Here is a 26,417-nt window from a genome sequence, read left to right as displayed (position 1 = left end):
TTGCGTCTATTTTCCAGATGATCGCCACCGGGAGCTGGACGACCTGCTGTCCGATATGATGCTCACCGTGCAGGGCATCCCGGACGTTGGCCAAAAAGCAGACCAAACAGATCATCATCAATCGCAGCAGCCGCAGCAGCAACAACAGCATCAACATCATCACCACCACCATCATCATCATCATCAGAATCCCAACGATCACTTCGTCAACACGAACACCGACACGATCAAGCGCTCGCACTCGGCCCAGCTGCCGCAGCGCGAGGACGCCCGCTCGCGCACCCCACTCACAGCCGTGAGTGACTACTCGCCAGCCACGGCGGCGGCGGCGGCCGCAAAGGAGCGCGAGCTGCTCATGTACGAAACGTCCAGCACGACGACCACGCTCACGCCACCGCCGAGCGAGAGTGGCCGCGAGACGCCACTGCTGAGTGGCCCGTCGTACGCAGCAGCGGCAGCAGCGGGCACGATTCGCGAACGCGAGCTGCAAAATATAAATAACAATAATCTGACGCCAGCCGAGCGCGAGCTGATCATGAGCGTGCAGCGCCACCAGCATCAGTCGCTTGCGTACCCTCGACCAGCGCGGTCGACCACGGGAGCATCGGAACGGTTCACCTCGGACGACGACGACGATCTGCTGGTGCACGGCGGCACCGGCTCTGTTGCCCAGATCCCGTACCACGCGCGGGAAGACTCGCGCCCGTTCACGTACGGCAACATACCGGCGACCGGGACGCCGCAGCAGCCGCCGGCCGCCACCATGCTCAAGATGCAGTCGGGCCTGTCCAGCCCGTCGATGGTGCGGAAGGCGCTCGGGACACCGACCGCGTCCCGCAAGACCGCCGGCACCCTGCCCCGCAACGACTTCGAGGAGATGCTGCGCGAACGGCGCGAAAAAGTGCTCAGTGAAAAGTACACCATCGGCGATCAGTCGCCCGGTGGTGGCATGATGGTCAGTGACACCATCAACAACAACAGCAGCGGAGATGGCCGATGGACCTACCAGCAGCATCACACGGTGAAAACGGTCACAACGCAGGGCGGCGGCGGCGCTGGGACTCCGAACGGCTACCCTTCCCACGAACCGCTAAAGCGCTCCAACACGATGGACGGCAGCTTTGGACGCCAGTTCTCCAACGAAGGGTAAGTGCAACCGGAAACCGTGCTCTCGTAGTGATACCCCACCAACCCAAGGGTGTGTGTGTGTTTTTCTGTGACCAGAACATTGAACCCCCGGTAAATCCGGGAGGCAAAAGGATACTAAAATTAAATTTGTGTGAAATTGAAAAAGCCCGACCTTCGCGCCGTCTACAGCGGTAGATGCCGACAGTGTGTGTGTGTGTGAGGGGGTTGGGGGTGGATCTTTCAAGGTGATATACACAACGTGCAGTGCGAAAAGAAACAAAACAGACAAATAGATCGGTCTCATTGCATTTGAGAGGGGTTGTGTGGCCCACCGGTGTGGTGGTATGTGGCCATGTGGTATATAAACAGTGGACACAGTAGGACACAGTGTGTGCTGATTAGCGTGACGGCAAAGAGGTGAAGAGTTCATTAATTTATGCGAATCGTAACAACAACCGCCAAGCAAAAGCACCTTCAACTGTGTCTGTGAGCCGTGACACGCTACTAGAACCTTAGACCATGAAGGTAGAGTGAACCACACACGCCGAGAGCTCCACGTCCTCCCAATGGGATGGTTTACATCTCTTCACGTGGTGCATGAGTAATGGACGGATGCTTTGGAACGCAGGTGTGCGTGTGTCTGTTGGTCTAAAAGTCGGAGCGGAAATACCATTGCCATGCCGTGCACCTTGGCCATGTGAACTCTACACCAGCATGTAGACACTGGACAGCACAGCGGGCTGGGACGAACACATCCATCCACCAGTGTGTGGCGTCTCTTGCGTTCCAAAAATACCGACGCACCGGTACCATCGGGCGCGGATCATTGCCACGACCTGCGGGATCTTGGTTTGGCGCGAGGATCACTGCCACGACACGGGGACGTCCTCCGCACCCGAGCGGCTGTAATTGACAGAAGTTTCACTTTCCATCTTGACCCTGCTCCTCTCCGGAAGGATACAGCACCCCAGAGCAAAGCGAATAGTCTTTTTTCCAAACTCGCAATGTTGCCAAACAGCGAATCGTGCGCCGCCAACAAAACCATCAGCAGCGCGCGCGCCAGACTAAATTGCGTCAAACCATCTTCCAACCATGATAAGCATATGGCAGGGGAGGGATGGGCAGGACCCCAACAGATGGGGTGAACTATTTACGATCCCATCCTCCCCACAGCGCCACTCGATGCCCTTCTTTTTTTTGGGGCGGAATCGCTCGCTGCGGGGCGAAATTTATAAATAGAGAAGAACCCTGAGTGCGCTAGTTTTTGAAATTTTCTGCTTACGTTAAATTCAAGGTTAGTCAAATGGCCCCCTCCCTCAGGCTCGTGGATCTCCCCTCGCGATTCCCTTCATCGCACCGGAAGCTCCCTGCACGGTTGCTGGCAGCCGAGGACTGACCGAAACGGAGTTTCGTTTTGGATGGATGATGAAGAATAAACATTTGTGGTGCGGCGGCGGCGGCGGCTACTTTGGTGCCTTTTTTGCACTGCCCGTATGCGGCCGCCATACGGCTCCGTGTGGGCGGTACGTTTAAGGGCAAGTAGAGTAGCGCGCGTCCGGTGAGACATGCGCACGGGTAAACGTGCAAGTGGGCTGGGGCTGTGCTGTGCGAAGAACTGTGCGATCCGATCCGCGCGCACAAGCGTGGTCGTGTTTTTTTGGCCACATATCAAAACACGTGTGGCGGTGGTGGTGGGTGGCACCCGAAGGGCGAATCGAATCGGGGTGAGGGCGTACCTAAAAAAGCGGAAGGTTGGACGTTTGTTGATAGATTTAAATCGCTTGATAGGAATAGAAATGAGAAAACTTCAAAGCAAAAAACGGTAAAACATCCGTTGAGAAGCACTGCAATTGGTGACGCACCCGCGCTCCTGCATCAACCAGATAAGTGTCCCGAACTTTTATCTTCTCCTCAGGCAGCTGAGTGACTGAGTGTTTCGCGGGCCAAAACCAGCAAAAAAAAAATCATCCACCTTTGCATGACATCATGCAGTCCAAGCAATTCTTCGTGCACGCGGCGATGTCGATTTTCGCTCTTACCCGTGCGCCCACACTCTCGGTTTGGGCTTTCCAGCCTGATTGGATAGGACCGGTCCACCCAAGACTAAGGCTGAGTAGCGCAGAGAACCACCACCTTAACGTTCGGTGGCTCCAACGTACGAAATAAAAGCTGTCGAAATCGGCTCATTAGCGAAAGGCTGCCAGGGCAGGTTGAACGAACCGGCTCGCTTGAGGCAAAGGCGCGCTGTAGGCGCGATTGCAAACGGACCAAGTGCACAGCTCCAAGTCCGCTGCTCAAAGTGATATTTGCATCTTACATCCCATGCGTTTCTTTGTTGTTTTTGTGATGCATCGAGGGTAATGGGGGTTTTGTAATAAAACAAAAAGCGACTCCTCCCTTTGTACCAGAGGACACAAGAGAGCAATTGCACTTTGTGTATGCACTTCTTTTGCGGCCCCAAATAAGAAGAAAAAACACACCGAAGAGACAAACACAAAGGTTGGAAACAGGTTTCCTGTTAATTAGCTGTGCACAACAGCCAAAGCGCGCACCTCTGTTGCTCAGTTTGTTGCTCAAAGATTGACACACACACACGCTGATCCCCGTTTGTCCGGAAATGGGCAACACACATTGCCACGATCGTTGACGCTCATCCCACGCCGCAGCAAACTTCAACCGCGTCCGCTACTTCACCTTGGCATTGGCTAGAATTCATTCATAAAAATTCTAAATATGTCCATCGATAATTCTTGCCGCGGGCAAGCTATCGCCCCACGCAACCAAGCACACGCCACCGAGTTGCCGATCGATCCGACTATAATCAATGTTCGGAATCGGAAACGATGACGTGCCTGGACCTCAAACAGCTGGCGGGAGTTCCTATGTGTGTGAGACGCAATGAATGCTGTGTTATAACCCTCATCCACCACCGTTGTATATCGATTGTTTAACGCTGACATGCCATTAGCAGTGCCATCGGAAGTTGACCGAACAGGTCTGTGTGGGTCGTTTCACTGTGTAGTTGACAAACGCCTCCACAGCCAAGATATCTTGGGGACGTGACACAAGTTTTGCAAAAAAACGACTAGTATTGGTTGTTGAACTTTACTCGGACCGCTTCAAAAAACCCGTGCCATATGTTGAGCGGGTTTCTGAGGCGCCTTTTCCTTCATCATTAACACCCTCTCAGCAGCGGCAAGGTGAGTTGTGGGACAAAATTTGAATACTAAAAGCATCAAGTCGTCAAGATTTGGACGCTCCAAAGACATACACACACACACACACAGGAAGCAAATTAACTGCACAAACAAATCCATCCCCATTTGTCTGGTTTCCTGTCCCGGCGGACAAAGCTGATAAGCGCGCCTTACTTTTGGCACAAGACGTCGGCGGCGACTTGTTTTGGTGTGTCGGATGTTTGCATCCCTTTATCTATTGACAGGGTAAGCCGACCGATAATCTCAAATCTTTATGCCGTTTGCAGCATTTTCGAAGGGATTTGGAGGAATTTCAGTATTATTACGGTGCCCAGGAATGCTAGGACAAGGTCGCTTAGGATAGATTTGTAGAATGTTCTGTAAAAGCTCCCTTCTGTGCCAGTCTTACATTACACCAAAGCGGGACAAGCACCACATAGTAATACCAACTTCAACATTTGTAGCCCACTTAACCTGCAGCGAATGATAACATCCTCGCCGGCAAGTGGGGTACACGCAAAGCAATCAGCGTGCAAAGATCAGGTACACACTTTGTGTAGCAGCACGGTCGTTTAAACACAGTGCAGTGCGGTTACATCACTTGCTAAAAGCGCACAGCGCAAACAACTGCATCCAAGCCGTTGGACAGCTAGCACCCTCGTTGGAGATACATTGTCTCTGGAGGGGAGGTTGTTGTTTTCTTATCGAAGACCTCGGCGGCGAAGAGCAGTTCCAGCAAACACAGATTCGTTTCGGAGGGAGTTGCGGTGCGTCGTCGTGTGTAACCAATTCCCTTTTGCGATACGTACACACTTGCGCGCTAAGCAAAACGTCAAACAGAAGTAAATCATTCGCGCCCGCCCCTGTAACGAGGAGAGACCTCGAACTCGTCTAGTTTACTTTACAGGTCACCGTGGACGATACCTTCAGTTTTTTGTTGTTATTGATGGGAAAGGAGGAGGATATCCTGAGGAATGGGGGATTTATTCGACTCGATCGAGGCCGAGATCGTGCCCCGGGTGGCATAGGAGGAAACATTCCGAGGGCGACACACGGCCGCACCGTGCCCCGAGCTTTGCCCAAAAATGGATTTCGGATATTAATTCGATCTCCTGAAAGCGCTCCAACTCTCACACGACGTCGGTGTTGTGACCCGTTTCGGGTTGCCATTTTTCCTCCCTCCTTCGCACACACACAGTCTGCGGGGATTTTATTATTATTTATGGGCATCACATTGTGGTGTGTATGGGCACGCGGAAGGGCGCCAAACAACAGCCAAGAACAGCAATAGGAGGATGGGTTACATACCAAACTCACGTGAGATTCGGTCTCAAAAGCGCTTCGGAGCTGCTGCGGGTGGAGACGCGCGCATTATATTATCCCCACCGACCAGGCGGACTAGTTCAGGGGTGGCGCGCGCACGGTAAGCCGAAGAGTGATCGTAACGCAACGGACTGTGCTTGATACGTTCGTAACTCCAACTTCCCCTTGCGCGCGCTGTCGTGTGTGTGTGTCTGTTTGTGTGAGAGTGTGTTTCGCCAGGCGCCATCTGTCATCAAATGTTGCTCCCGTGGACAAACGGGTCCTGCCAGCTCCCGGCTGAGTATGCCAATCGGTGCACGGGGTGAAAAACTAGCCACCCGGACCAGCGCCAGGGTCAACCGGGCATCCGGCGGGATGGAAAATGGGTTCTTCTGGAGCGGCTCACTAGGCTCGCAGCACAGGCTCAATGAACGCGTCTCAGTTTGACATTGAGCTGAGACTGCTGCTCTCGTGTGCCTTGTGGTAACCTGTGCCGCCGCGGCATTCGATTAAAGAAGCGACTAATTTGCTCCAATCCCAAACAAGAAACTGGTATTTGCGTCCCAAGGTCTTCAGGAAATAGCAGTCCCGTCAGAGCGCACCAGCTTCAACCCCCTCTCGTAAGAGTCTGTGTAGGCCGCTGCACAATAGGCATTTATTATTGGCACAATTTTAATCGAATTAATCTCGGACCGTCGTACAGAGATCTGGGACAAAAACACTCCCCTTGTTTTGCCATCTAAAATGGGACGTCTATTGACGATTTATCGATTGCGTTGCGTCGATGCCCAATTAAATTGGTAAATGCTAAATAGGCTGATGCGTTTTTGATCGATTTCCCGCCTCCCCCTACTGGTTGACGTTAAGCATCAGATCGGATTTTCCCACTGCCCTAGAGCCGTTTTGTAACGCTCGGTTGGTCAACTGACCACCACCTGGGGACAACACATCTATTACGTCAAATAGCAATAACGTTTAATAGGTACATAAACTGCAACGTCTATTGGCTTTGGCGCGTACCTCGCTCCATCCAAGTCAACGAGACGAGTCCGGGGAATTGCATTACTACCAATCAGCTTAAATCGCTGTATATGGGGATCTCAATGATCCCATTCAAATCGTGCTACCCCTATTACACCTCAAATGGGCCATTGCGGGACTCATTTAAGGGAATCGCAACCTAGATACACGGGTAGCAATGTGGGTATCATGCATGCTTTATGGTCATTTAATTATAGAAAACACTGACTCACATCTGCCCTGGCGCCAGTGTAAATCACGACGAGCGTTTGTCTCTGCAAAGTGAGAAGAGGACGAGAAATTCTACTGCACGCACATTACACGCGGCACGGTCTGACCTTCAGTTTTCCTCCCGCTCCCCCCGTTCGCTTCGGACACACTTGTCCCTTACGGTCATTGAACATCCTTGAACGCAAAAGTAAAACACTTGCATGGCAGAGCATGGCGCGATCGGGAGAGCGAGCAAGTGTAGTGTTGTTGTGACTGTGTACACCTTCCTTGATTAGATATTGCAGTGCTGGGGCGGCGCTGGTTCGTCGTTCCGGTTAACCTCCAAACAGCCAAGCGACTGGCCAAATTAGGTAAAGACCTCTTGAACGCACAAACGATGGCTGGAAGCTGGGAATGAAGCGGAAGTGACACACTGCTCTCTGCGCGCGATGCACAAGTGCTTCCAGCCGTATCATCCGGTTGGCAAACAAGTCCTTGGATGCGGGGCAGCTGTGAGATTGCGATCGTAGCCCGGACAGATATACCTCGAAGGACGCGAGATGATCGCGTACGTGATTGTACACACACGTTGTTGGACCGTACGATATTGATGATCTTCCTCGTCTTGAGAGATTTCTCTGCTTCTGTCCGTTAGTGTTGGCTGACTTGAGTATCGAACGTACTACGGGCGTGTTGTTAAGCCGTTCACCAACAAACTGTACCACGGAACGTGCTCTTGCCGCTTACGTTAGGATTGAAGTATAATTGGAACGGTTTTACGATACACAATCGGAAAAATTATGTCTATTCCCATTAAACTCAATCATATTCCACTTTCTAGGCACACTGCTCGCCCATACCTTTTAAAGAAGCCAAACAAATCACCTTTAATTCGATCGTTTGTTGCTTCGACCTGACCTGACGTTCCATTCAATCGTTTGGCCCACTTACGATCGGACGGATCACATTTATTGCAATAAATTGTGCCTCACAATGGACGGACGGGGGAGTGCTGAAGATCCATTCCGTTTCGCGAAGGCGCTTTCTTCTCCTGGTGGTTGGTGGTTCGGGATGTTCTCCATTCTTTATGCGTGTGTGGGCAAAATGGCAAATAGATTTAGGCGTTGGACGATCACAGTCATCCAAAGGCATCCCACACATGGCGTCCCGTAACTTGGCAGGCGGCAATGCCCCCTTACCTAGCTAGCACACACACACACACACATGTGTGTCGCACAACCCCCCACGAACGCGTAATTTTTCTTACGCAAACGGTTTATTTTAAAAAAGGCGATGCAAGTACTAAAACAAAAGGTAAAAATAGTCTCTGCATGTAACCATGAACCGTACACGTACCTGTAATGGGGGAGGCGAATGTACCTGCCCGCCATCTCGAAGAGCAGTGACCAGCCATGTGTTGCGCAGAGTACCTAAAACAGTAAAAATAAAGAACTGAAAAAGTTAAAACCGAAATAAAACATACATTCACTTAACACAGTAAATTACGAGCTCATGTTGCTGACCACTGGCTTACTGGCGCTCCGAGGGCAACGAAATGACAGTCGCCATTGACCATTTTTTCCAAGCGATGGATCAAAGAGTTGTGTTGGGCCAAAATGACGAACGGTTCAGTTTTGATGATGCCCGTCAAACACGCAAAACCGCCAATGTCAAAGACAAAAAAAGCAAATTAAAATAACACGATAACGTAGAGGGTGGAAGGCAACAGGCACACGCTTCTGTTGCCTTCTGTGAGAAAATCAGGGACAAAAAGAAGGAGGCAGGAGCATGAGGGTTCGCTTTCCACTATTTTTAACTCAATTCATAGGTTTTTTCTTCATCTCCCCTTTTTCGAATGTAAACAAAACCAACCAGCCGCCGCTTCTTGGCCGTGTTAGGGTCATTGAGGGACCCGCACGCAAGTGGGCGATGTTTCGCTTGCGGATATGCCACGCAATCCGTAGAATTTAATTCACCTCCACACCTTTCGGAAGTGATCCGACCGTCGATCGGTCGATCGGTTTGCGTCCGCCTGATGGTTAGAGAAGGATTTTTCGTCCGGTACCTTTTTTTATGGTGCCGAGTGTGCTGTCGTCCCAACGACGCGGCATCCCTCGTTTTTTGAGATTTTTAAGAATCAAACGCTACAGAATGCGTGGGTTTGCTGTTTTTTTTTTGTTGCTCCCGGGTTTGTTTATGCCCCATCCATGCCACGCAGTTGCCAAACGAGATATGTAGGTGGAGCAGAAAACTTATGTTTCACCATACAGCAACGGACGCGCGCGTTCTTAGTGTGTGTTTTCACCTCGAGAGTGATAAATTTATTCGATCGTTCCTTGGCTTGTGGATTGAATGCAGCCCCAAGCAAGTTCTATACTACTGGCGCCTCCTTTGCTTCTTCTTCTCAAAGACATCTCCGACACACCGGGAATCCGGTTGGCAGCAGTTCGAGGCATCACGCTCGCTTGGAAACGGTTGCAAACTGTAAATCTGTAACTAAATAAATTGACGGCAATCACGGGTTCTGTGGATCTCCTCAAGCACTCCAACGCCCTCCACACAGTTCTGCGTCGGGTGTTCCGAGCCGCACCCAAATACGCAAACGAAGACGCGCGCGCGCGCACGCTCGCTCGCTTGCGGCATTGATGATTAATCCGATCGCAATTACACATGCGCCATATGGGCTACACGGAGGCGACGACCATACGGACGATTGCTCTCGATTTTAATGTTTTGTTGTTCGGCTAAAATTAGTGCACGCACGCCCTCTTCCCCTGCGGGTCCTCCCTTCTCTATCGTTTTCCATTCGAGGTCTTCAATCGCCAAGGCAGAGACGCGGTTGTGGGGTGGCATGAATGAATCACACACGTTAACCTGTGCGTAACCTGTTGGGGGATGGTGCCCCAATGGCCCATTGCACTCGCTTGTCTTGCTGCACTTTGTTTGTAAAGGTTGTCTGTTAACCCTTAGCGGGGATGCTGTGCTGTGCGCACTCTGCCTGCCCGAAAAGTGTCTCCCGGATGTGGTACACTTTTTCTCCTCCACTTGGGCAGGAACGACCTTCGATGCGTCCCGAACTGTTGACGTTACATTCCAGCACAGATGTACACGGGCGGGACAGGATTTATTCGATCATGCCGATTGTGGAAAGAGACAGAGAGAGAGCGTCCAGCGACGGGGTTGACAAAAGGGAGAAGGTAAACAAGTTTCCACATTCCGATCGCCGTAACTGATCGCCGTGGTTCACTTTCCCCATACCCTGCCACGAGCACACACACACACACACACGCTCTAACGCAGCCGATACCGTTCTGTGGTCCACTGGCACTGCGCAAACCGATTGTACTTGGTCAACTGACCAAGAATTGATACTGCTGGGCCCTGTGCGCTCTACGCCAGACCTTGCTGTCCATCATGGCGGATAGCGTACTTGGTTGCCTCTGGGGGTGCTGGGGACATGGGGACCCCGGTGCGGTTTGTGACACCAATTGCCGTTTACGGCGGCTTGTTCCGAGAGAGGTTTGTTCCGTTTTTACTTCACTTTTTGCTTCTCGGATTCAGTCCTGGGCGCGCATTTGATGTAAAGCGGCGGTGCGCTGCTCCGTTCCCATTTGCTGTGCCGAACCGAGATTTCCGAACGACTTTCTTCTCATTGCCAATGAAGAGGAGAGGGAGCGGTGCAAATTAAGACCGTTTTGGGGACATAAAACTTCTTACCCAAACAGCGGCGAATGCATCGGGAAAAGGGGGAAAGCCGAAATTCCTACAGCCAAATAGGGATTTTATTGCAAATGTTTCTCCCAGAGAAATCCACCCTCAGGGACATCGTTTTGCTTCGTTTTGTTCCTAATTTTGCTTGAAAGTATGCGCTCTTTTCATTGAAATGCCCGATATCATCATACTGTTTCTGCAAAACAATGCTATTTGTTATGGCTTTTTGAGTACTTTTTCGGGATGGGATTGTGATTTCGCGTTGAAAGCTTGCTGCCAATGTCGATTAGGCAAAATAGAGTGTCTAAAAAGAAGGGAAAAAAGGGTCAAACAGCTGCTGGAGCAGTGCCAAACCGAAGCAAAATGATTTAGGATCACATTCCGTTCGTCTAATGGATGGAAAACGCGTCCAAAAGGATACGAGCACCAGCATATGGGATGATGGGGATCGTGTGTATCCGGGATTCGTGTACATCATAACCAAACACTTCCTGGCAGTGTTCCAATGTTCCAATGGACGTACCACATGCATGTACACGCTCTAGTAGACGCGTTTTTATGCTGAGACAAACAAACATCTCCGTTCATTCCCCCCCTTTTGCAGAATATCCGGCCAGTCGTGGCTCCAGTTACAGCAGCAAAAGCTAAGGGCACGCCGGGAGCAGCAGCGGCGGGAACATTCGAATAGTTTTAGGTAAGCATCAGGCCAAAGCGAGTGCCGGCCAAGTAGCGTTGGAGCGGTCCTGGCAACATTAGCGCTATATTAACTCCATTGCCAACAGTTACAACTACGGCAGTCCGGCCTTCCCGACAGCCGGCGAGAATGCGTACAGCACGACGCACCGTCGCAGCCAAACACTGTCGCCGGTGCGGAACGAGCGGAACTATCACACGCTTACCACGACCCGGACCCACTCGACGGAGCGGCCGTTTGTGGCGGTACAGCGAGCGCACGACAACGCCAAGCTCCAGACGATTGGGGTGAGTAGTATCGAGGGCAAAAGGGGCATAACATCTCCCGAAGTTTGAGGGGGTTTTTCTAAATTCTAAATTCAATGCAAGACCACAAGATTCATTTGAAAAAAGTAGTGTTTGCCGTAGCACTCTTTTGTGTGTGCGTGTGTATTTAGAAAACGTATTTTACTCTGTGTGAGTGTGAACACTTAGTTTAAGCGTAAATGGCTTGCCTTTTTTCTTCGGATCAACCAGTTTTCTCTGAATTATTACGCTTGTTTACTACGTTACGACAGTTTATGATTTTCATTTCACCTTACAATATATATCTTGTCATCCCATGTGTACGAAACATTGATGAATGCTCGTAACCCCACTACCATCAACTGCACGCACTTGGTTTGCTCAGAATGCACCACTCTCCATCTTGAATGCCTCACCGCACGGTCACATTGCACAAGCCCAAACAGCACCTTCATCCTCCACACCATCGCCATCGGCGGTGTCGTCCCCGTCGCCGGTACCGACGGCCAACGGCAACACCACTACCACCAGCAGTAGCAGCACCAACAACACATCGGTATCGATCACCCATCATCATCAGACGGTTAATGGAGGCGGTAGCCCGGTCAATGGTCACGCAACGCCCCAACCGCAGCATCGGCACGTCAACGGCAATGGCGCACATTATCAGCAGCAGCAGCAGCAGCAGCAACAGCAACTTAACAACAGCCTGAACGGCAGCAGCGGACTATTGTCCCTTGCCGAGCAGGACCACTCGACTCCGAAACACGGACAGGTTCGATTGGTAGGTTTTGCTCCACCAGTACATAATTCGCCAGTTCCAATACTGTCCCGAGCGGTGCTACGTAACTCCTCTCTACGACCTGCTAACAAACACACACACAATAGCCGTCCTATCGGTGTGGTTCTTTCTCTATCCGTCGGCGATTCTACGTACTTCTGCCATAGCGCTGATGCCAATCAACTCGGAATTCTTCTTCTCTTTTTCATTCCTTGGTATCTTTTCCTCTTATTTTTGTTGAATTTCATTATATTGAGCCTCTTTCTACATGTTTTGCCAATTCTGTATCATGTTTTTGCATTTGTATGTATGTGTGTGTGTCCTAACCAAATTGTGTTTCATGTTGCTTCTAATACTAACTTGTGTGCTTTAGTTACCATCCATGTTACTCCAACCAAGTCCCACCACTTCCTACAAGTACAATCGCCCAATGTTTCATTGATTTATGTTCCATTATGCCATTTTGTTTTTTTTTTCTTCTGTTTTCTCTTCCTCGTCTCTCTGTTCATACATTTCATAGGAGTCCGAACAGATCATATTCAGTAACATACACAGTCTGAACAATCTCGCTAACTGCGAAAAGCTCAATAACCTGCTAAACGAAATAACCAACAGTGCGGCGGCGGTCGCGTCCGTTGCGTCGCCCGAGCCGATGTCGATGAAGGGGGCCGCCACGGGTGGCCCGGACGCATGCAATACTAGCCCTAACACTACTACCTCCAGTGTAACTACCACCAGCTCCTCCTCGTCTGCTTCCTCCATGTCCACTAGCAATCATAGTGCAGGTCACATTAATCAAACGCATCATCTAATCGATACGCCGTACCATGAACATCATCATCATCCACCAACGCCGAACGCTCACCAACGCCACCAAAATGGCTGCCACCGTAATGGCGAGCAGGAACCGATGGAGCTGTCCTCCTCGCCGGAGGGTAGCGTCGATGAGAAGCCACCACCACCACCACCGTCGTCCACCAATGGTGAGCGACTGCGTAATGGGCACTCGAACTCCTCCAGCTCCTCCGACAGTGCGATCGGTGGCCATGGGCAGCTGGCCCTCGATAAGCTGCTCGCCTCCTTGGCGCTCGAAAGTGACGTTACGGAAGAGCATCTGGCCAAGATTGAAGGACGCGCCGCCGCCAACGGGGTGCCGTGCTATGCCGAGCAGCGGCGGCCCACCTTCCATCCGTCGGCCGAACTGTCGGACGTGCTGGCCAATCTGGCCGAGTACGATCTGAGCGAAACGCAGCAGCGCAATGGCAACCACCTGCTGTACCACTATCAGCAGCAGCAGCACCAGAACAACGCCTCCTCGTCCTCGTCGTCGGGTGATACTACCACGACCAACGGCAACTATCGGCTGTATCCAACCCACGGCTCGGAGCTGGCGAACGTTGGTGGTGGCTTCAACACGCTAAGCAATGGTGGTAGTAGTAGTAGTCAACACCAACGTAGCGCGAGTCGCTCGAGCAGTAACGACGCAGCCGCTGCACAGCAGCAACAGCAGTCACAAAACAGCTCGCCGAACGTACAGCAGCAGCAGCAGCAGCAACTCCATCACCACCACCACCACCATCATCCCCATCATTCGTTACTAATGAATAACCACGTGCGACGAATCGCGTCCGAAACCGACAGCACCATCTCATCCATTTCGCCTAGCTTGTCCGAACGCAGCAATGCGATCTCTTGGTGCGATCAGGTAACGTGTTCTGCAAATTCCATTTGGGTCCCAAACACTCTCTAGAAACCAACAGCGAAGCAGGCTGACGCGTTCGGCACGAAGGATTTGCTCCTCCATCCCAGCTACGCGTACTATCTCATTCTCATTCTGCTCTGTAGCATGCTTTCAATGTACTACCTTCTGCAGTATATGGCTATGTGTTTTTGTTTTACATCATCCATAGAGCGACTCATACTAACGCGTTTAATGATTAACAGAGTGCACAATTCAAGATTGATTCGAAACATAGGAAGAGCTAAGCATCCTCCAAGGGTTGTCTGAAGTCTGAACTCCTGGATAGGATACACAATCTGCCCCTAAATAACGCTTCTACTTCCGTTCTTTTCCACCAGGCTCGAGAAGAATCCTTCTCGTCGTACCGCTCGGAAACGGAACCGGACAACTCGCCGATGGGTGGATCACCGCGGCCAGAAACGCCGGCCTTCCCTGTCACGCCACGCACACCGTACGGGCTGAGCAATGGTACCTCCAGTCCCGCTCTGCCACCCAAGAGTCCGACATCACAACGGTAAGTGTAGGGTTGATCTTATCGGGGAAACCGTCGAGAACTGCAACACAACACAGTGTCAACAAGCTACTCCGACGACACAACCTCAAACACTACACTCTGCTACAAAATTCGTTTTTATTTCTCCCATTACACTCACAACACAACATCTACGGTATATTGGTGGTGTTGGGAGGGTGTTGGCGCTAATGTTGGGGCTTTCCAGAAGATATAACTCTGCCTGGTCGCTACGAAGCCAGAAATCCAGCGTATCAACGTACGACGTGAGGTTAGCCCCTTCCTACTTCCTTTCAATCTACTGCACAGTAGAGGATTGCGTATGTGTGTGTCTGTTGTTGTGTTGTGCTCCACAGCGTTCCGTTGTGGTTCGATAGTTTAGATTGTATTGTGCACGGGAATGAACAGGAGAACCCGAGGATCCCTACTGCTCTACTGAGACTGAGATTTGCACCGTTAACCGTCGCCATTTTGTGTAGTACCCAGGGAGGCGTCATGGCCGCCAGCTCTAATACGCTTACAATGGGTTTATCATATCTGGCTAGTTACTGCCAACCATCAATTCTAACACAAAACAAAACTACTCTGGAACACGATAATGTCCACGCACTGACCTCCATAACATGCCTACCACGCCTATAACCGCTTTCTCTTCCGATCTTTCTAAACTCTTTCCCACGTGCGTCTGCACCTGACAGCCGAAAAAATGTCCTCTTTAAACAGCTCGAGAAGCTTGCGCTTGCCAAAGCATCCCTGTTTCAGTGCGTTGCACCGGTCCTTGAAAAACGGGCGCAGGGTTGTACATTTTCCTATGAGTGAGTAGTAGTGAAGCATCATTGTAGCTGATTGCGTGCTAACCCTTCTGTGCTAACACTACAACTGGGCGTTGAAGTAGCACTACTAACCCAAACATAACCCCCAAAATAAGTTCGGGAACTGCAACTACTACTACTACGTGTGTGTATGATCTTGTTCAGTGTCGTTTCGTTTCTCGCGTCAAACGCTCGTTGCATCGGGAACTCGACGCCGAGCGGTTTACAATAATGCTGGCTCCGAATGTCTCCATCCCTAATATCCTTTGCTCCGATCACCATTGCAGCAAGGACCTGTTCAGTGGCAACCAGCAGCGGACCCAGGAGCTCGTCAACCAGAACGAAACCCTCTCCTGCTACACGTCGCGCCGCAACTCGACCACCTCGAACGCGAACAGCGAACCGCAGGAGGTGGCCCCCCAGTTCGTGAAGTTTGCCCGCGACTCCTCCAAGTACTGGTACAAGCCGAACATTAGCCGGGAGGAAGCGATCGCCCTGCTGCGCAATGCGGCCCCGGGCACGTTCATCGTGCGCGATTCGACCACCTTCGCCAACGCGTACGGTTTGGTGGTGAAGGTGAACCATCCGCCGCCGGGCGTCCAGTACACCGGCCCGAACAGTGAGGAGCTGGTGCGCCACTTTCTGGTCGAGCCGACGATCCGGGGCGTCCGGTTGAAGGGCTGCGCCAACGAGCCCGTCTTCACCTCACTGTCGGCGCTGGTGTACCAGCATTCGATTACGCCGCTAGCCCTACCGTGCCGGTTGATCATCCCCGATATGGTGAGTGTGCTACATACACGGCCGATCTTCTTGACAACACATTCTAACCGCGCCGCGATCTCGTTTAACAGGACCTTCAACAGATGGAGCATCAGACACCGGCGCAGCAGCAGTTACTACAGCAGGGTGCAGCCTGTAACGTGCTGTACTTGTTCACCTGCGACACAGAGTCACTTACAGGTAGGCCTGAGGATGTCGGTTTAGGGGTTTAGCTAATGTCTACAGTGTATAACTCCTCATTTCTCTCGTTTCTACAGGACCTCAAGCAATAAGGAAGGCGGTCAGTTCGTTGCTTGCACTACGGCCTCTTCCCAAACCGACGCAAGTGCACTTCAAGGCCTCGTTGCAGGGTATCACACTGACAGACAACACGCGACAATTGTTCTTTAGGTTAGTCCCTCCTCCAGAATTCTTAATATGCATCATAGAAACCAACACCTGACCTAACTCGACAATCTTTTCCTCTCTCTGTGTGTAGGCGACACTACCCATCAAACAATGTGTCATTCTGTGCGCTCGATCCGGACGATCGTCGATGGAGCATCCAGTCGACTACGGGAGACATCCCCGCTTCCAAGTAAGAGTCCCGCTTCAACATTCCAAAACCGACCCTACACTAACACCCAACTATCTATCGATTTGTTTTCCAGACGTATGTTCGCGTTCGTCGCCAAGCGGTCACCCTCGTCGGCCGACAATCAGTGTCACGTGTTCTGCGAGCTGGAACCAACGCAACCGGCGGCGGCCATCATACAGTTTGCCAACAAGGTGCTCAGCGGTACCAGTCAGCAGCCCGCAGTTACCAGAGCAATCTGAGCAGAATGAGCAGCATATATCCGGGATGTACGCCCGAGGCACATTTATACAGAGCCGCTAACGCATGCACAACACAGCATCCACTGTCGTCGTATGGCAAACAATACAACAGAGAAAGCGTACAGAACAGTGGAAAAGCGCGTATTGTTGTACTAATAAACTTAAACAAACCCGCAAACCGCAAGGATCGAAAACGCACGAAACGCGCATTAATTAAACCACGGCAGGATGTAAACGTTTTAACATTGCACACCCGTTGTAGTTCACGACGGCACACGCATATATGTGCACACAGACGAATGAGCAGGATACTAAAACAACCATACTTAACACGGTGCGTTTTGAACGTGTGCCACGTGGCGCGCCCATTGTTACTCACGACACACAACAACAACAGCAAAAAAGAACAACCGCCAACTACCATTTTATTGTGTAATTGTGTAATTATTACTTACTATAATTTAGCCATATGCGTAGGGCAGCATCCATGTAACCCCGTCATCTCACCCAGTCTCTCCCCATTAGTTTCGCTGTGTATGTGTTAAACGATAGCAAACGCCCTACACTAACAGACTATCTCCCACACGGTTGTATACACTACTTCTTTGCTGTCCTTTTCCGTTGCGTTTCCTTCGTGAGAACAAAAAAAAACATCAATAATAATAATAGTTAAACAAATTGTTAGCCTTTTGTACAGCGGAGTGCTTTCGTGAGAGCCACACGCCAACTACTAATACACGCGTTGTTTTAGATAGTGTGTAGTGGGTGCGATAATCTGAAATATAGTAACGAAGAAATCAAACCAACTCCCCCACTTCGAGCGTATGATAAAGAAGGTAAACCACACAACAACATCTTTAAATATCGGCCGAGCAAAGCTTTTTGTTTGCTCCCCCTGGGAGGGACGCGGTTCGATGTTTTTCTTTTCTGCTTTTTGTGTTCCATCGTCCATCCGAACGCACCTTTTGCTCTAGTTGTTCGAATGTGCACAGCGCCTTAAACTAATGCAAACAAGTACATAACACACATCATGCTGCTACTACTACAACTACTACTAGCACCAGCGCTCATTAACAACGAATCGAACGTTATTTCGGTCGGTCCTCTCCTTTTGGCCTTTGGTAGAGTCCAGCGCACAAAGCTTTGATCATACCTTTCACTTTAAGTGTTTTTCATTTTCCCATTGCTTATCACACGTCTTGCCCGCGGCAAAATTCTATTTCGATTTTTCTTTAAGAAACATTTGTTTATCCTTTTAAAAGCGATACTTGACAGATTATTTTAAAATTCTGAACGTACACGATTGATCGTTGTATGATTATTTTTTTTTCGCTTTGCGTGCTTTCGCTGGCAAAGGTAGGAAAAAGAAGGACAGATAACTTGTAGAACAAACGAACGACTAAGTGCTTATCGTATGAACGCGTAAGTAGCTTATTTACGATCACACTTAATGATGATAAAAACGAAGCAAAACTGAACCGAAAGCATCTAACACACTCGGAACTGTATCATGAATCTGATGGAAAAAAAAGCGTGTCTGATCTGATGGAAGGAAGCAAAAGCAGATCACGAAACCCGCGTGCCTCATCGCTAATGAAACATACAGCAAATAAACAAAAAAAGTGTACGTTGAACCAGTGAGATTAGTGAGAGACAGTAACAGTAACAATTTATGTCGACAACACAGCAACAACAGGTACTAAAATAAACAAAGCGTCAAGCAATAAGGCTACAACATAACACAACCTCACGTGTAGAGAAGGGTTTGAATCATTTTGTACTAAGCACGGAACATAACAACTGTCACAAACGCTACAAGGAAGTAACGAGATCATGCAAAAGGTTTCTAAAACGGTACTAAAAACAGAAACAAACGAAATAATATTAAAAAATACAATCCCATTACTACACCCACAATAAGTGGCAATTGGAGGAAAATGCAAAAAAGCAAACAAAAAAAAAAACACACACACACACACACACACACACATTCACCACTAGTCGTTGTTTATAGGAAGTGTAAGGAAATCAGAAGCAATAGGTAACGCAGCTCTCGTGCGCCTGCAAGTATAATACAACGTAACACGCACAACGCAAAAAAATCGTTCTACACGTTTTGTTTTTATACAGTTAAAAAAGCATGAAAAATCTATTATGTTTTGTTTCTCCATTCTCCGTCTATCGGTAGCTTTCCCGTGGCCGCTCTCGCAAACATAGCACAGAAGCTGCAATGGCGGCTAACTTGGAGAACACTAAGAGCTTTCCTAAATTATTTCTAATGTAATCAAACTTAAATTATTCTATCGCAACAGTATGACGTGTTATCGATTTTTGCTGGAGCGCAATTTGCGACAAAACCCCACTCAACCCATTATTAACACATTCAAACATGCATGATTCGATTAATACTGTAATTGTATATAGGTACAGTGATTTTCATGAAATAATAAACGAAACACTACGAAAAAACGCGACGTTTTTTTCATTTGAAACAGTGAGTTGATGAAAGAAACGGCTTTCAGAGTATGGCCGGAAAGGCGCTAGATTATGAGGACCAAATCAAGGATGACATTCCTTGTAATTAACTATAACCTTGTTGATACAATATTGATTTATTCAAACCTAATTCCATGTCAAGTCAGGCAGCAAAAGACGTAGTGATGGGGAAAATTAATGAATGGGTTTTCGTCAGAATCAATTCCAGCTAGCTCCGAAGTTATCTGGAATCGATTCCGGATAGTAGGTCAGGACATGGTTCCGGAATCAGCTTCAGAATTGGCTCCGAAATCGGAGTCGGTTTCGTCATCCTCATAATAACGATACTACGTATTGATAACCGCAAAGACTCAAAATTTACTAGTAAACGATCCATTCTTGTTGAGATTCCCAGACTGATTTTGCTTCTGAAACTTCTTATTTCAATTCAAGAACTGATTCCCATTCCGAAGCTAATTCCAATTCTGGAGTCAATTCCGTAACCGGACCAAATTGCGATTCCCAGGTCGATTCCGATTCCGGAGCTGATTCTGATTGCGAAATCGACTCCGAAGCCAACTTCGGAATCGATTTCAGCATCGGCTCCCGAATTGATACCGAAAACGGAATCGGGTATGCCCGATTCCGAGCTCCCACCACTAAAAAGAAGCAAAAAACTTGCAATACTGTCATCCAATTCCTCTCTATTCGGATATTTTTTCCAATCGCAAATGACATGTTAACGTTAACGTAGATTGTAAATAACAGTTTTAACTTCTTTATTTGAACCCATCACGTGTCCGCTGCCATATAGGAGGGACTGTTCTTTCTCCAATTCCGATTTCATTTTAACTCCTTGCTGGTCGTTATCATTATTTAGTTTAAAATCTATTTTTACACTCCTTGCTCTATTACTTTCTTTTAGTAAATTTCATCAATCGTCGTGATAATAATGCTACACATACACACACTCTCGCTTTCCGTTTTCAGTTCTCGTGTTAGCGTTGGCTAATGAATGAATCATTATCATCCTTACACCACGGTGTGTCTGACTTTGCCTCTAACTATCCCACATCGGTTCGTGGTGTGTTGGTAAAAATTGTACAAAAAAAAAACAACTAAAATTTCTAAAAAATAAAAGAAGAAGAACAGAGTCGATGCACGATTGAATACCGGTATTCTGTAAATGGCCACCAGAGGGCCAGAAAAATTAAAGCTACTTCGGCACAAATCCTTTCGGCTCGATTTTGAGTGTGTGCCGGACATGTTTAAGTGGGGGATGAGTGTGTCTGTGTATTTTGTCTTTGTAATTCCATCACACTGGAGAGTTGTGAATGCAACTGTGAATAATTTACTCGCACAGACATGGCAGCATGTAAAAACTTCTGTCTAATTCTTTCTCTCTCTATCTCTCTATCTTTCTCTTTCAATTGATTCTATCGCCGACGGTCTCGATCACGGTCGCGTGATCGATCGCGTTCGTGCTTGGATGACCGATGTCGACTGCTGCTATCGCTATGGCGACTAGAGCCATACTTGTCGTGCTTTCCATTGCCCCGGTAATCCTTCTCGGTACGCCTGTAGTCGTCTCGATCGTACCCACCACCACCGCCACCTACCTTGCCACTGTCCGATCGCATTCGATCACGGTCGCGATCGCGGTCCCGGCGAGAGTGTTCCACCACGAACGAGTTGGTGTGGTTCATTCCCTTCGAGCGATCGCCGCGATCACGATCTGCGCCGTTGGTGTAGCGATTGTCATTGTTTCGGTCCTCCTTGCCCGAGCGACGATCGTATTTTTTGTCACTAAAAACGAAAAGATTAAGAAAAATAACATTAGTTTTACAGTTCTGTTCAGTACTTTTCCTTCGACAGCTTGCAAAACTCAACTCCTTCTTACCTCTTTTTGTACTTTTGCGGCGAGTCGGGTGATGGCGAACGGGACGAGTAATGGCGGGAGGATTTCTTCTTGCCCGAGGACGACACCTTCGCCGGCGAGCGCGAGCGATGGCGCGTCTTCTTCGACGTCCTTCTGGTGCCGCCGCCGCCACCGCCACTCTTGTCGGTGGAATAGTGCGGCGAGTGAGGCGAGCGCGAACGTGACCGCGAGCGGGAAGCGGGGCTGCGCGAACGCGACCGGGACGTGCGCGTTTTGGAGCGCGAGCGCGACTGTGATGTGCGGGAGCGGGACCGGGAGCCGCGCGATCGCGACCGCGACACCGAGCGGGACAGCGAGCGTGATTTCGAGCGGGATGATTTCGACAGCGATTTAGACCGCGAACGCGAAGAGCGCTTCTTCCCATCGCCCACCGTCCCTCCTCCGGCAGTGTCGGGCTCGTTGTTGTTCAGTCCGGCGGTGCTGTTCGCATTGCTACCACTGGTGGGCGCAGCAGTTCCGCCGCCTGTCCCACTGTTGGCGCTGCTGTTCGTAGTGCCCGTCGCCCCAGATGGATTCAGGGGCAGTGGGATGGCCCGTTGAATGAACCCGCCCCAAGCGTTGTGCGACCCGTTGTTCCGGTCCACCGTAATGACGGTCGGGGCCGGAGCCGGCGCCGCCTCGGGCCGGTCCTTCTTGCGCTGCTCTTGGTACTTTTTCTTCAGCGCTTCGACCGCTTCCTCCAGCAGCTCGGCGTTCGGTTTGCCCCGCTTGTACAGGGCCATGATGCGGTAGCAGACGTCCAGCATGTCGTCCTCGCTGACGCGAAATATCACGAACCACGGCGGATTGTTCGGCAGCGGAATGTTGTGCTTGCGCGCGGTCAGATAGATGCACGCGCACGCGATCGTTTCCGGCTGGTAGCGCACGAACACGTCCGTCCGGAACGAGTCGTTCATGAAGTTCCACGCCATCTGCATCATGTTCTGGTGCTTTTCCAACTCGAGGTACTTCAGGTACATCACGATCAGCTTGTGCGGGTGCTTCACGTGCACGCAGAACCCGAGCTCCTTCAGCACGCGCCGCTCCGCCTTGATGACCTGCGACTTCAGGTTGATGTAGTGCTGGTCCAGTATCATCGGTAGCAGTGGCCTAGTTAGTGTCGCGCACAGGAAGAAAGATAGCAGAGCAAGAAGAAAAAAACACATTCGGGTAAGGAGAGAAAGAAAAAAAGGGGTAGAAAGAAACCGGAACCGCTCTGATCCTTTAGCAATTTTGCTCCTTCTTTTTTTTTTGGGATTGGTTTTCCTCCAGCTGGTTCGCATTTTGAGCGCTTCAATTTTGAAATTTACCCCCCTCTGATGTGGTGGATTTCAAAATTGCCATAAACAAAACAAAACAAAACAAAAATATCATCTCATTACACACGCTTTTGCGGCTGCTTCAGAGCTATCAAACGATTAGAATTGGGCCTTGCATGCAGTTTGTTCACGGTTATGATCTATTATAAGCTTCAAAAAACAATTCTTCTAAATCAAAAACAGGCAATTGTAATGGGGAATTTTAAAGGGAATCATTAACACGATCCCGAAGTTAAACCACATTTCGATGGGGAAGTTTCGTGCGAAGAAAGTTGATGTAATCGTGTCGAGGTAATAGAACATGTTCTTCTTCTTTTTTTTTCAGATAAATAGCACACAGTGATCTTCGGGATGCGATAAATTTACCTGCCAACTTACCAACAGCACCCGACTACACACTTTCCTCCCACTACAAACCGATTGTCCCCCAGTCGGAATCGTGTTGGTGGCATGTGGAGCCCAAACAATACTAGAAAATATCTTAAAAACAACATTATTACAATACACCAGCCGCACCGATAGTATCTTCAATCCTGCCAAGCCGTTCCGGTCTTCTTGATCGCTTCTTCTTTGGACGAGCTCTCTTCGATGAGCATCGCTGTCTGTCGATAGACATCAGCTGTGGTTCGACCCCTAATGGTTGCCGCTAATGGTTGCGACGACCGGAAATACCGATCTACCGTTTCCGTACCACGAGCTCAAACTCTTCCAACAAACCGGCGCACTTCACCCTGCCCAGGCTGAGCGTCATCGCAACTGTCACCACTGTCGCAAGGGATGAGCTTCGCAAGATCGCTCCCATATTCGTGCGGTGCTGCTGCTAGACGGTTCTCTTACTTACGGAGACGGATCAGTGATAAGAAAAAACATAAAGAAAAAAAGAAAAAGAGAACATTCTATGCTTCGAGATTGGGTAATACAGAGAAAGAGAGAGAGAGAGAGAAGTTAGAAAGAAACACAAACAATCGTCGTGGCCACACAACAGTAGTAGAGGTAGGCAACTGCTACTATTTGTCACTCTCCCAGGCGGGTGCACGCGCGTCCGTTGGGTTGATGTTGGTTTCTGTTTCTTTGCTTTCCTCCCAATTCCTCTCCTTTTCCCGTATGAATAGACCATCTAGGCAGGCAAGCACCGTGTTCCAGCGGGGTAGGGGTAGAATCTTGATCCACCAGTCCAAGCGTGGTTCAGCAGCTCGATGTGCTCCTGGGTGGGAAGGTGGCGCGTGCAGGGACGAGATCGATCGATATTTCCAGTCTGTCCCGCATGTCTTCCTGCAGCATCCTCTCTTCCAAGGCGGCTTGGGAACGCTTTAATGCTGCTGAAACGTGGATGCAACTTAGGAATGTTTTACCTTGTTCACCACCTTTTGCGGCATATGGTACATATCAACGATATTAACGGACGATCAGTCAGTGGATGCACACACAGTCAGTGATTCTTCTCGTTGTTCTTCGGCACCCATCTTCCATTGGAAGCCCAGCATTGCTTTTACGGTTCGATTCGGCTCGGTTGGGGTGCTAACGTCCCGTACACACACACGCGCGCGCGATTTCCTTTAAACTAACCTGGGAGCGCGCTGGCTCGCAACCGATTGCATTGCAGTTGGATACTCGTCGCTGCGCAGCGCCGCACACACGTGTGTTCAGAGATGGATTTTGTTTTGTTTTGTTCTGTTCAGACCATGTTTTGTTTTTGTATGTTTAATTTGGATTTTTTTGTTTTGTTTTGTTTGTTTTTTTTTGTACTCTAAAGCTTTGCGCGCTTAGCGTTGCTTTGAGAAGGAGATAGAGTTTTGAGTAAGATTGCGTCTTACCTACAAAACTACAAGTGAAATAAGTTAATAGAAGTCGCTTTGCGGTAGGGGCCAGCAGCAGCAGACGTGTTGCTTGCGGAAACAGTGACAGGGGTATGCGGATCGGTTACGGATCGGCACCCGGCATACTTACTTTTGGCTGCGGACTTGTTTGATATGGTGAAACACATTTATGACGTCACGGATCCGGCGCGGGGCTTCCTCGATCTTCGACGCCAGGCAGATGCAGCTCATCGCCGTCGCCTCCATGCTGTGGCGCACGAAGGACTTTGAGTAGAAGAATCGCTGAAATAGGACCTGCCCGGTCGCCATGGCAACCTAAAATGTAAAAAAGGAAATGCTTTATTCAACCGTGCCGAGCTTGTCGAGGACACTTCGCATGGTGCGGGGTCAAGGATGGGTGTCGTTGGTTGTGGGGACGGTAGCTGACATTTTCGGTGAATCACACACAAATGACATGCAAACAATGAAAGCACAAAGTAACTAGCCAAGCAGCGTTCAGTTCGTTTTGGAAAGACATTTTCTTTCCTACTCAGTCGAGGCACAGGAAAAAAAAAGAGAGGTTTGCATGAATTTCATCCCATCCACAGCATTAAAATGCATCAATTCATTAGCAGCTGAAATTCACATTCGCACTCACACGCACGCACACACACACGCACAAGACAAGATGGCGTCGGAAGCGCTTATGAAACTTCTCCCCTAGCGAGCGCTGCTTACCTGGGGCAATTTTAGCAATATTCCTGCCGTCTGGATCAGCTCACACCCGAGGATACGCAGATCCGTCTCCGTCTCCCGATCGAGCCCATCGTTCTGGGACGGGGTTTGGTCCAGCTTCACTTCCGGAAGCAGACAGTTTTCGAGCGTGAGCACGATTTTCCCATATGGGCGCTGGACGGGCTGCGGTGCTGCGGCCGTCGCTGGCGTGGACTGGGTGGTTCCTATCACGGCGGACGCCGCCTTGCCGGTGGCGCTGACCGTTTCGGTGATTGTTTTACTCACGCTCATGATTGTAACGTGCACTTTCCACACACCTTAACTACGCATCAAGCGGGGGAAAACAATTCCGAAACGACGGGAACGGGCCTGACTCGCTTCTTCGCGAAAATCCAACGATTGAGCGAGCTGTCACGTTTGGTGGTGTTGGCAGTGTGGCCAGATTATTTTGGCTGTTTTCGGTAGGCGCATCAAAATTTTATCGGTAGTTTTCGGTCGGTTAAAACACGAAACTTAACTCGAGTTAAAAGAAGTAAAAGCGAAAGAAGTGTTAAGAGGGATGGGGGGTGCTAATGCGCAAAATGAAAGTTCCATCTCATGAAAATATGCATCCTTTATCTAAGATTGGATTAGATTTGGTTCAGCTTTGGATTTGGATAAATGGAAAATCGGTAGTTTTAGCACCGACAAACCGACGTGACACTGGCGTTACAAAAGTGTCCCACACGAAAGTACTGTCATTTACCAGTGAGGCGATCACTTCTGTCAAAGTAAGCTCTGTTCACTGCTGCTTCGATGTAAACAACTTTTCTAAATACAAATTGCGAAGGAAGTGTGAGGCACGATTTTGTGAGAATTATTGGACAAAACACCCAGGAAAATCATTTTATAAGTTTCCAAATCAATGCAAAAGATGTGAGAAGTACAAAAAACAATGCGCATTGGAATTTGCGAAGAAAAATAAAAAAGGGATTCAGCAGTTTCTTCTCTGTGTCAGTGTAGTAAGCGAATCATTCTAGAGATGGCGCTAGTGTTTAACGTATTTTCATTTGAAATAAGTAGAAAACTTTTGAAGCTCATTTTGTTCGAAGTGTCACGTCGGTTTGTCGGTGGTTTTAGGGCGGTCATCTGTGAACCGGTAGGCATATAAAAAAACTGTAAGAATACATATAAATCGGTATATCTGG

General features: G+C 49.4%; 2 protein-coding genes across 13 annotated transcripts in view; one reads left to right on the top strand and one right to left on the bottom strand.

The window, feature by feature from the left end:
- LOC120947859 (tensin-2) overlaps window positions 1-17,793 on the top strand; it is a 109,196-nt gene extending 91,403 nt beyond the window's left edge. For 7 of the 11 annotated variants that reach the window (XM_049606326.1, XM_049606322.1, XM_049606321.1 and 4 more), the window contains 12 exons: window positions 18-1,146; window positions 11,173-11,262; window positions 11,351-11,549; window positions 11,932-12,330; window positions 12,848-14,032; window positions 14,407-14,582; window positions 15,278-15,394; window positions 15,679-16,171; window positions 16,243-16,351; window positions 16,429-16,561; window positions 16,650-16,748; window positions 16,822-17,793. In XM_049606326.1, the coding sequence (XP_049462283.1) occupies window positions 18-1,146; window positions 11,173-11,262; window positions 11,351-11,549; window positions 11,932-12,330; window positions 12,848-14,032; window positions 14,407-14,582; window positions 15,278-15,394; window positions 15,679-16,171; window positions 16,243-16,351; window positions 16,429-16,561; window positions 16,650-16,748; window positions 16,822-16,987 (4,295 nt within the window). In that variant the 3' untranslated portion in view covers window positions 16,988-17,793. Of the gene's footprint in view, window positions 1-17; window positions 1,147-11,172; window positions 11,263-11,350; window positions 11,550-11,931; window positions 12,331-12,847; window positions 14,033-14,406; window positions 14,583-14,787; window positions 14,851-15,277; window positions 15,395-15,678; window positions 16,172-16,242; window positions 16,352-16,428; window positions 16,562-16,649; window positions 16,749-16,821 lie in introns of all 11 variants that reach the window. The other 4 variants (XM_049606324.1, XM_049606323.1, XM_049606328.1 and 1 more) reach the window with 4 other exon arrangements.
- Window positions 17,794-20,213: 2,420 nt separating this feature from the next.
- Window positions 20,214-25,653, bottom strand: LOC120948744 (cyclin-L2). Of its 2 annotated transcripts, XM_040365430.2 has the most exons (4): window positions 25,234-25,653; window positions 24,647-24,831; window positions 21,363-22,490; window positions 20,214-21,268 (listed from the first exon to the last, which is right to left on the bottom strand). In XM_040365430.2, the coding sequence occupies exons 1-4, from the start codon at window positions 25,519-25,521 to the stop codon at window positions 20,899-20,901; spliced, it is 1,971 nt and encodes a 656-aa protein (XP_040221364.2). In that variant the 5' UTR covers window positions 25,522-25,653; the 3' UTR covers window positions 20,214-20,898. The 2 variants fall into 2 exon arrangements, with proteins under 2 accessions (XP_040221364.2, XP_040221365.2); XM_040365431.2 differs by lacking the exons at window positions 24,647-24,831; window positions 25,234-25,653 and adding an exon at window positions 23,078-24,389.
- Window positions 25,654-26,417: the final 764 nt, after the last annotated feature.

The sequence above is a fragment of the Anopheles coluzzii genome, chromosome 2, assembly GCF_943734685.1.
Source record: "Anopheles coluzzii chromosome 2, AcolN3, whole genome shotgun sequence".
NCBI classification, from domain to species: domain Eukaryota; kingdom Metazoa; phylum Arthropoda; class Insecta; order Diptera; family Culicidae; genus Anopheles; species Anopheles coluzzii.
This window is presented reverse-complemented; position numbering and strand designations above follow the sequence as displayed.

What these genes read in the sequence shown, in the direction of transcription:
- LOC120948744 (XM_040365430.2), bottom strand. Translation starts at nt 25,521, where the DNA reads ATGAGCGTGAGTAAAACAATCACCGAAACGGTCAGCGCCACCGGCAAG. An exon ending in TATTGCTAAAATTGCCCCAG is followed by an intron (nt 24,832 to 25,233) that starts GTAAGCAGCGCT and finishes TTTACATTTTAG; the next exon opens with GTTGCCATGGCGACCGGGCA. An exon ending in AAACAAGTCCGCAGCCAAAA is followed by an intron (nt 22,491 to 24,646) that starts GTAAGTATGCCG and finishes GACACTAACTAG; the next exon opens with GCCACTGCTACCGATGATAC.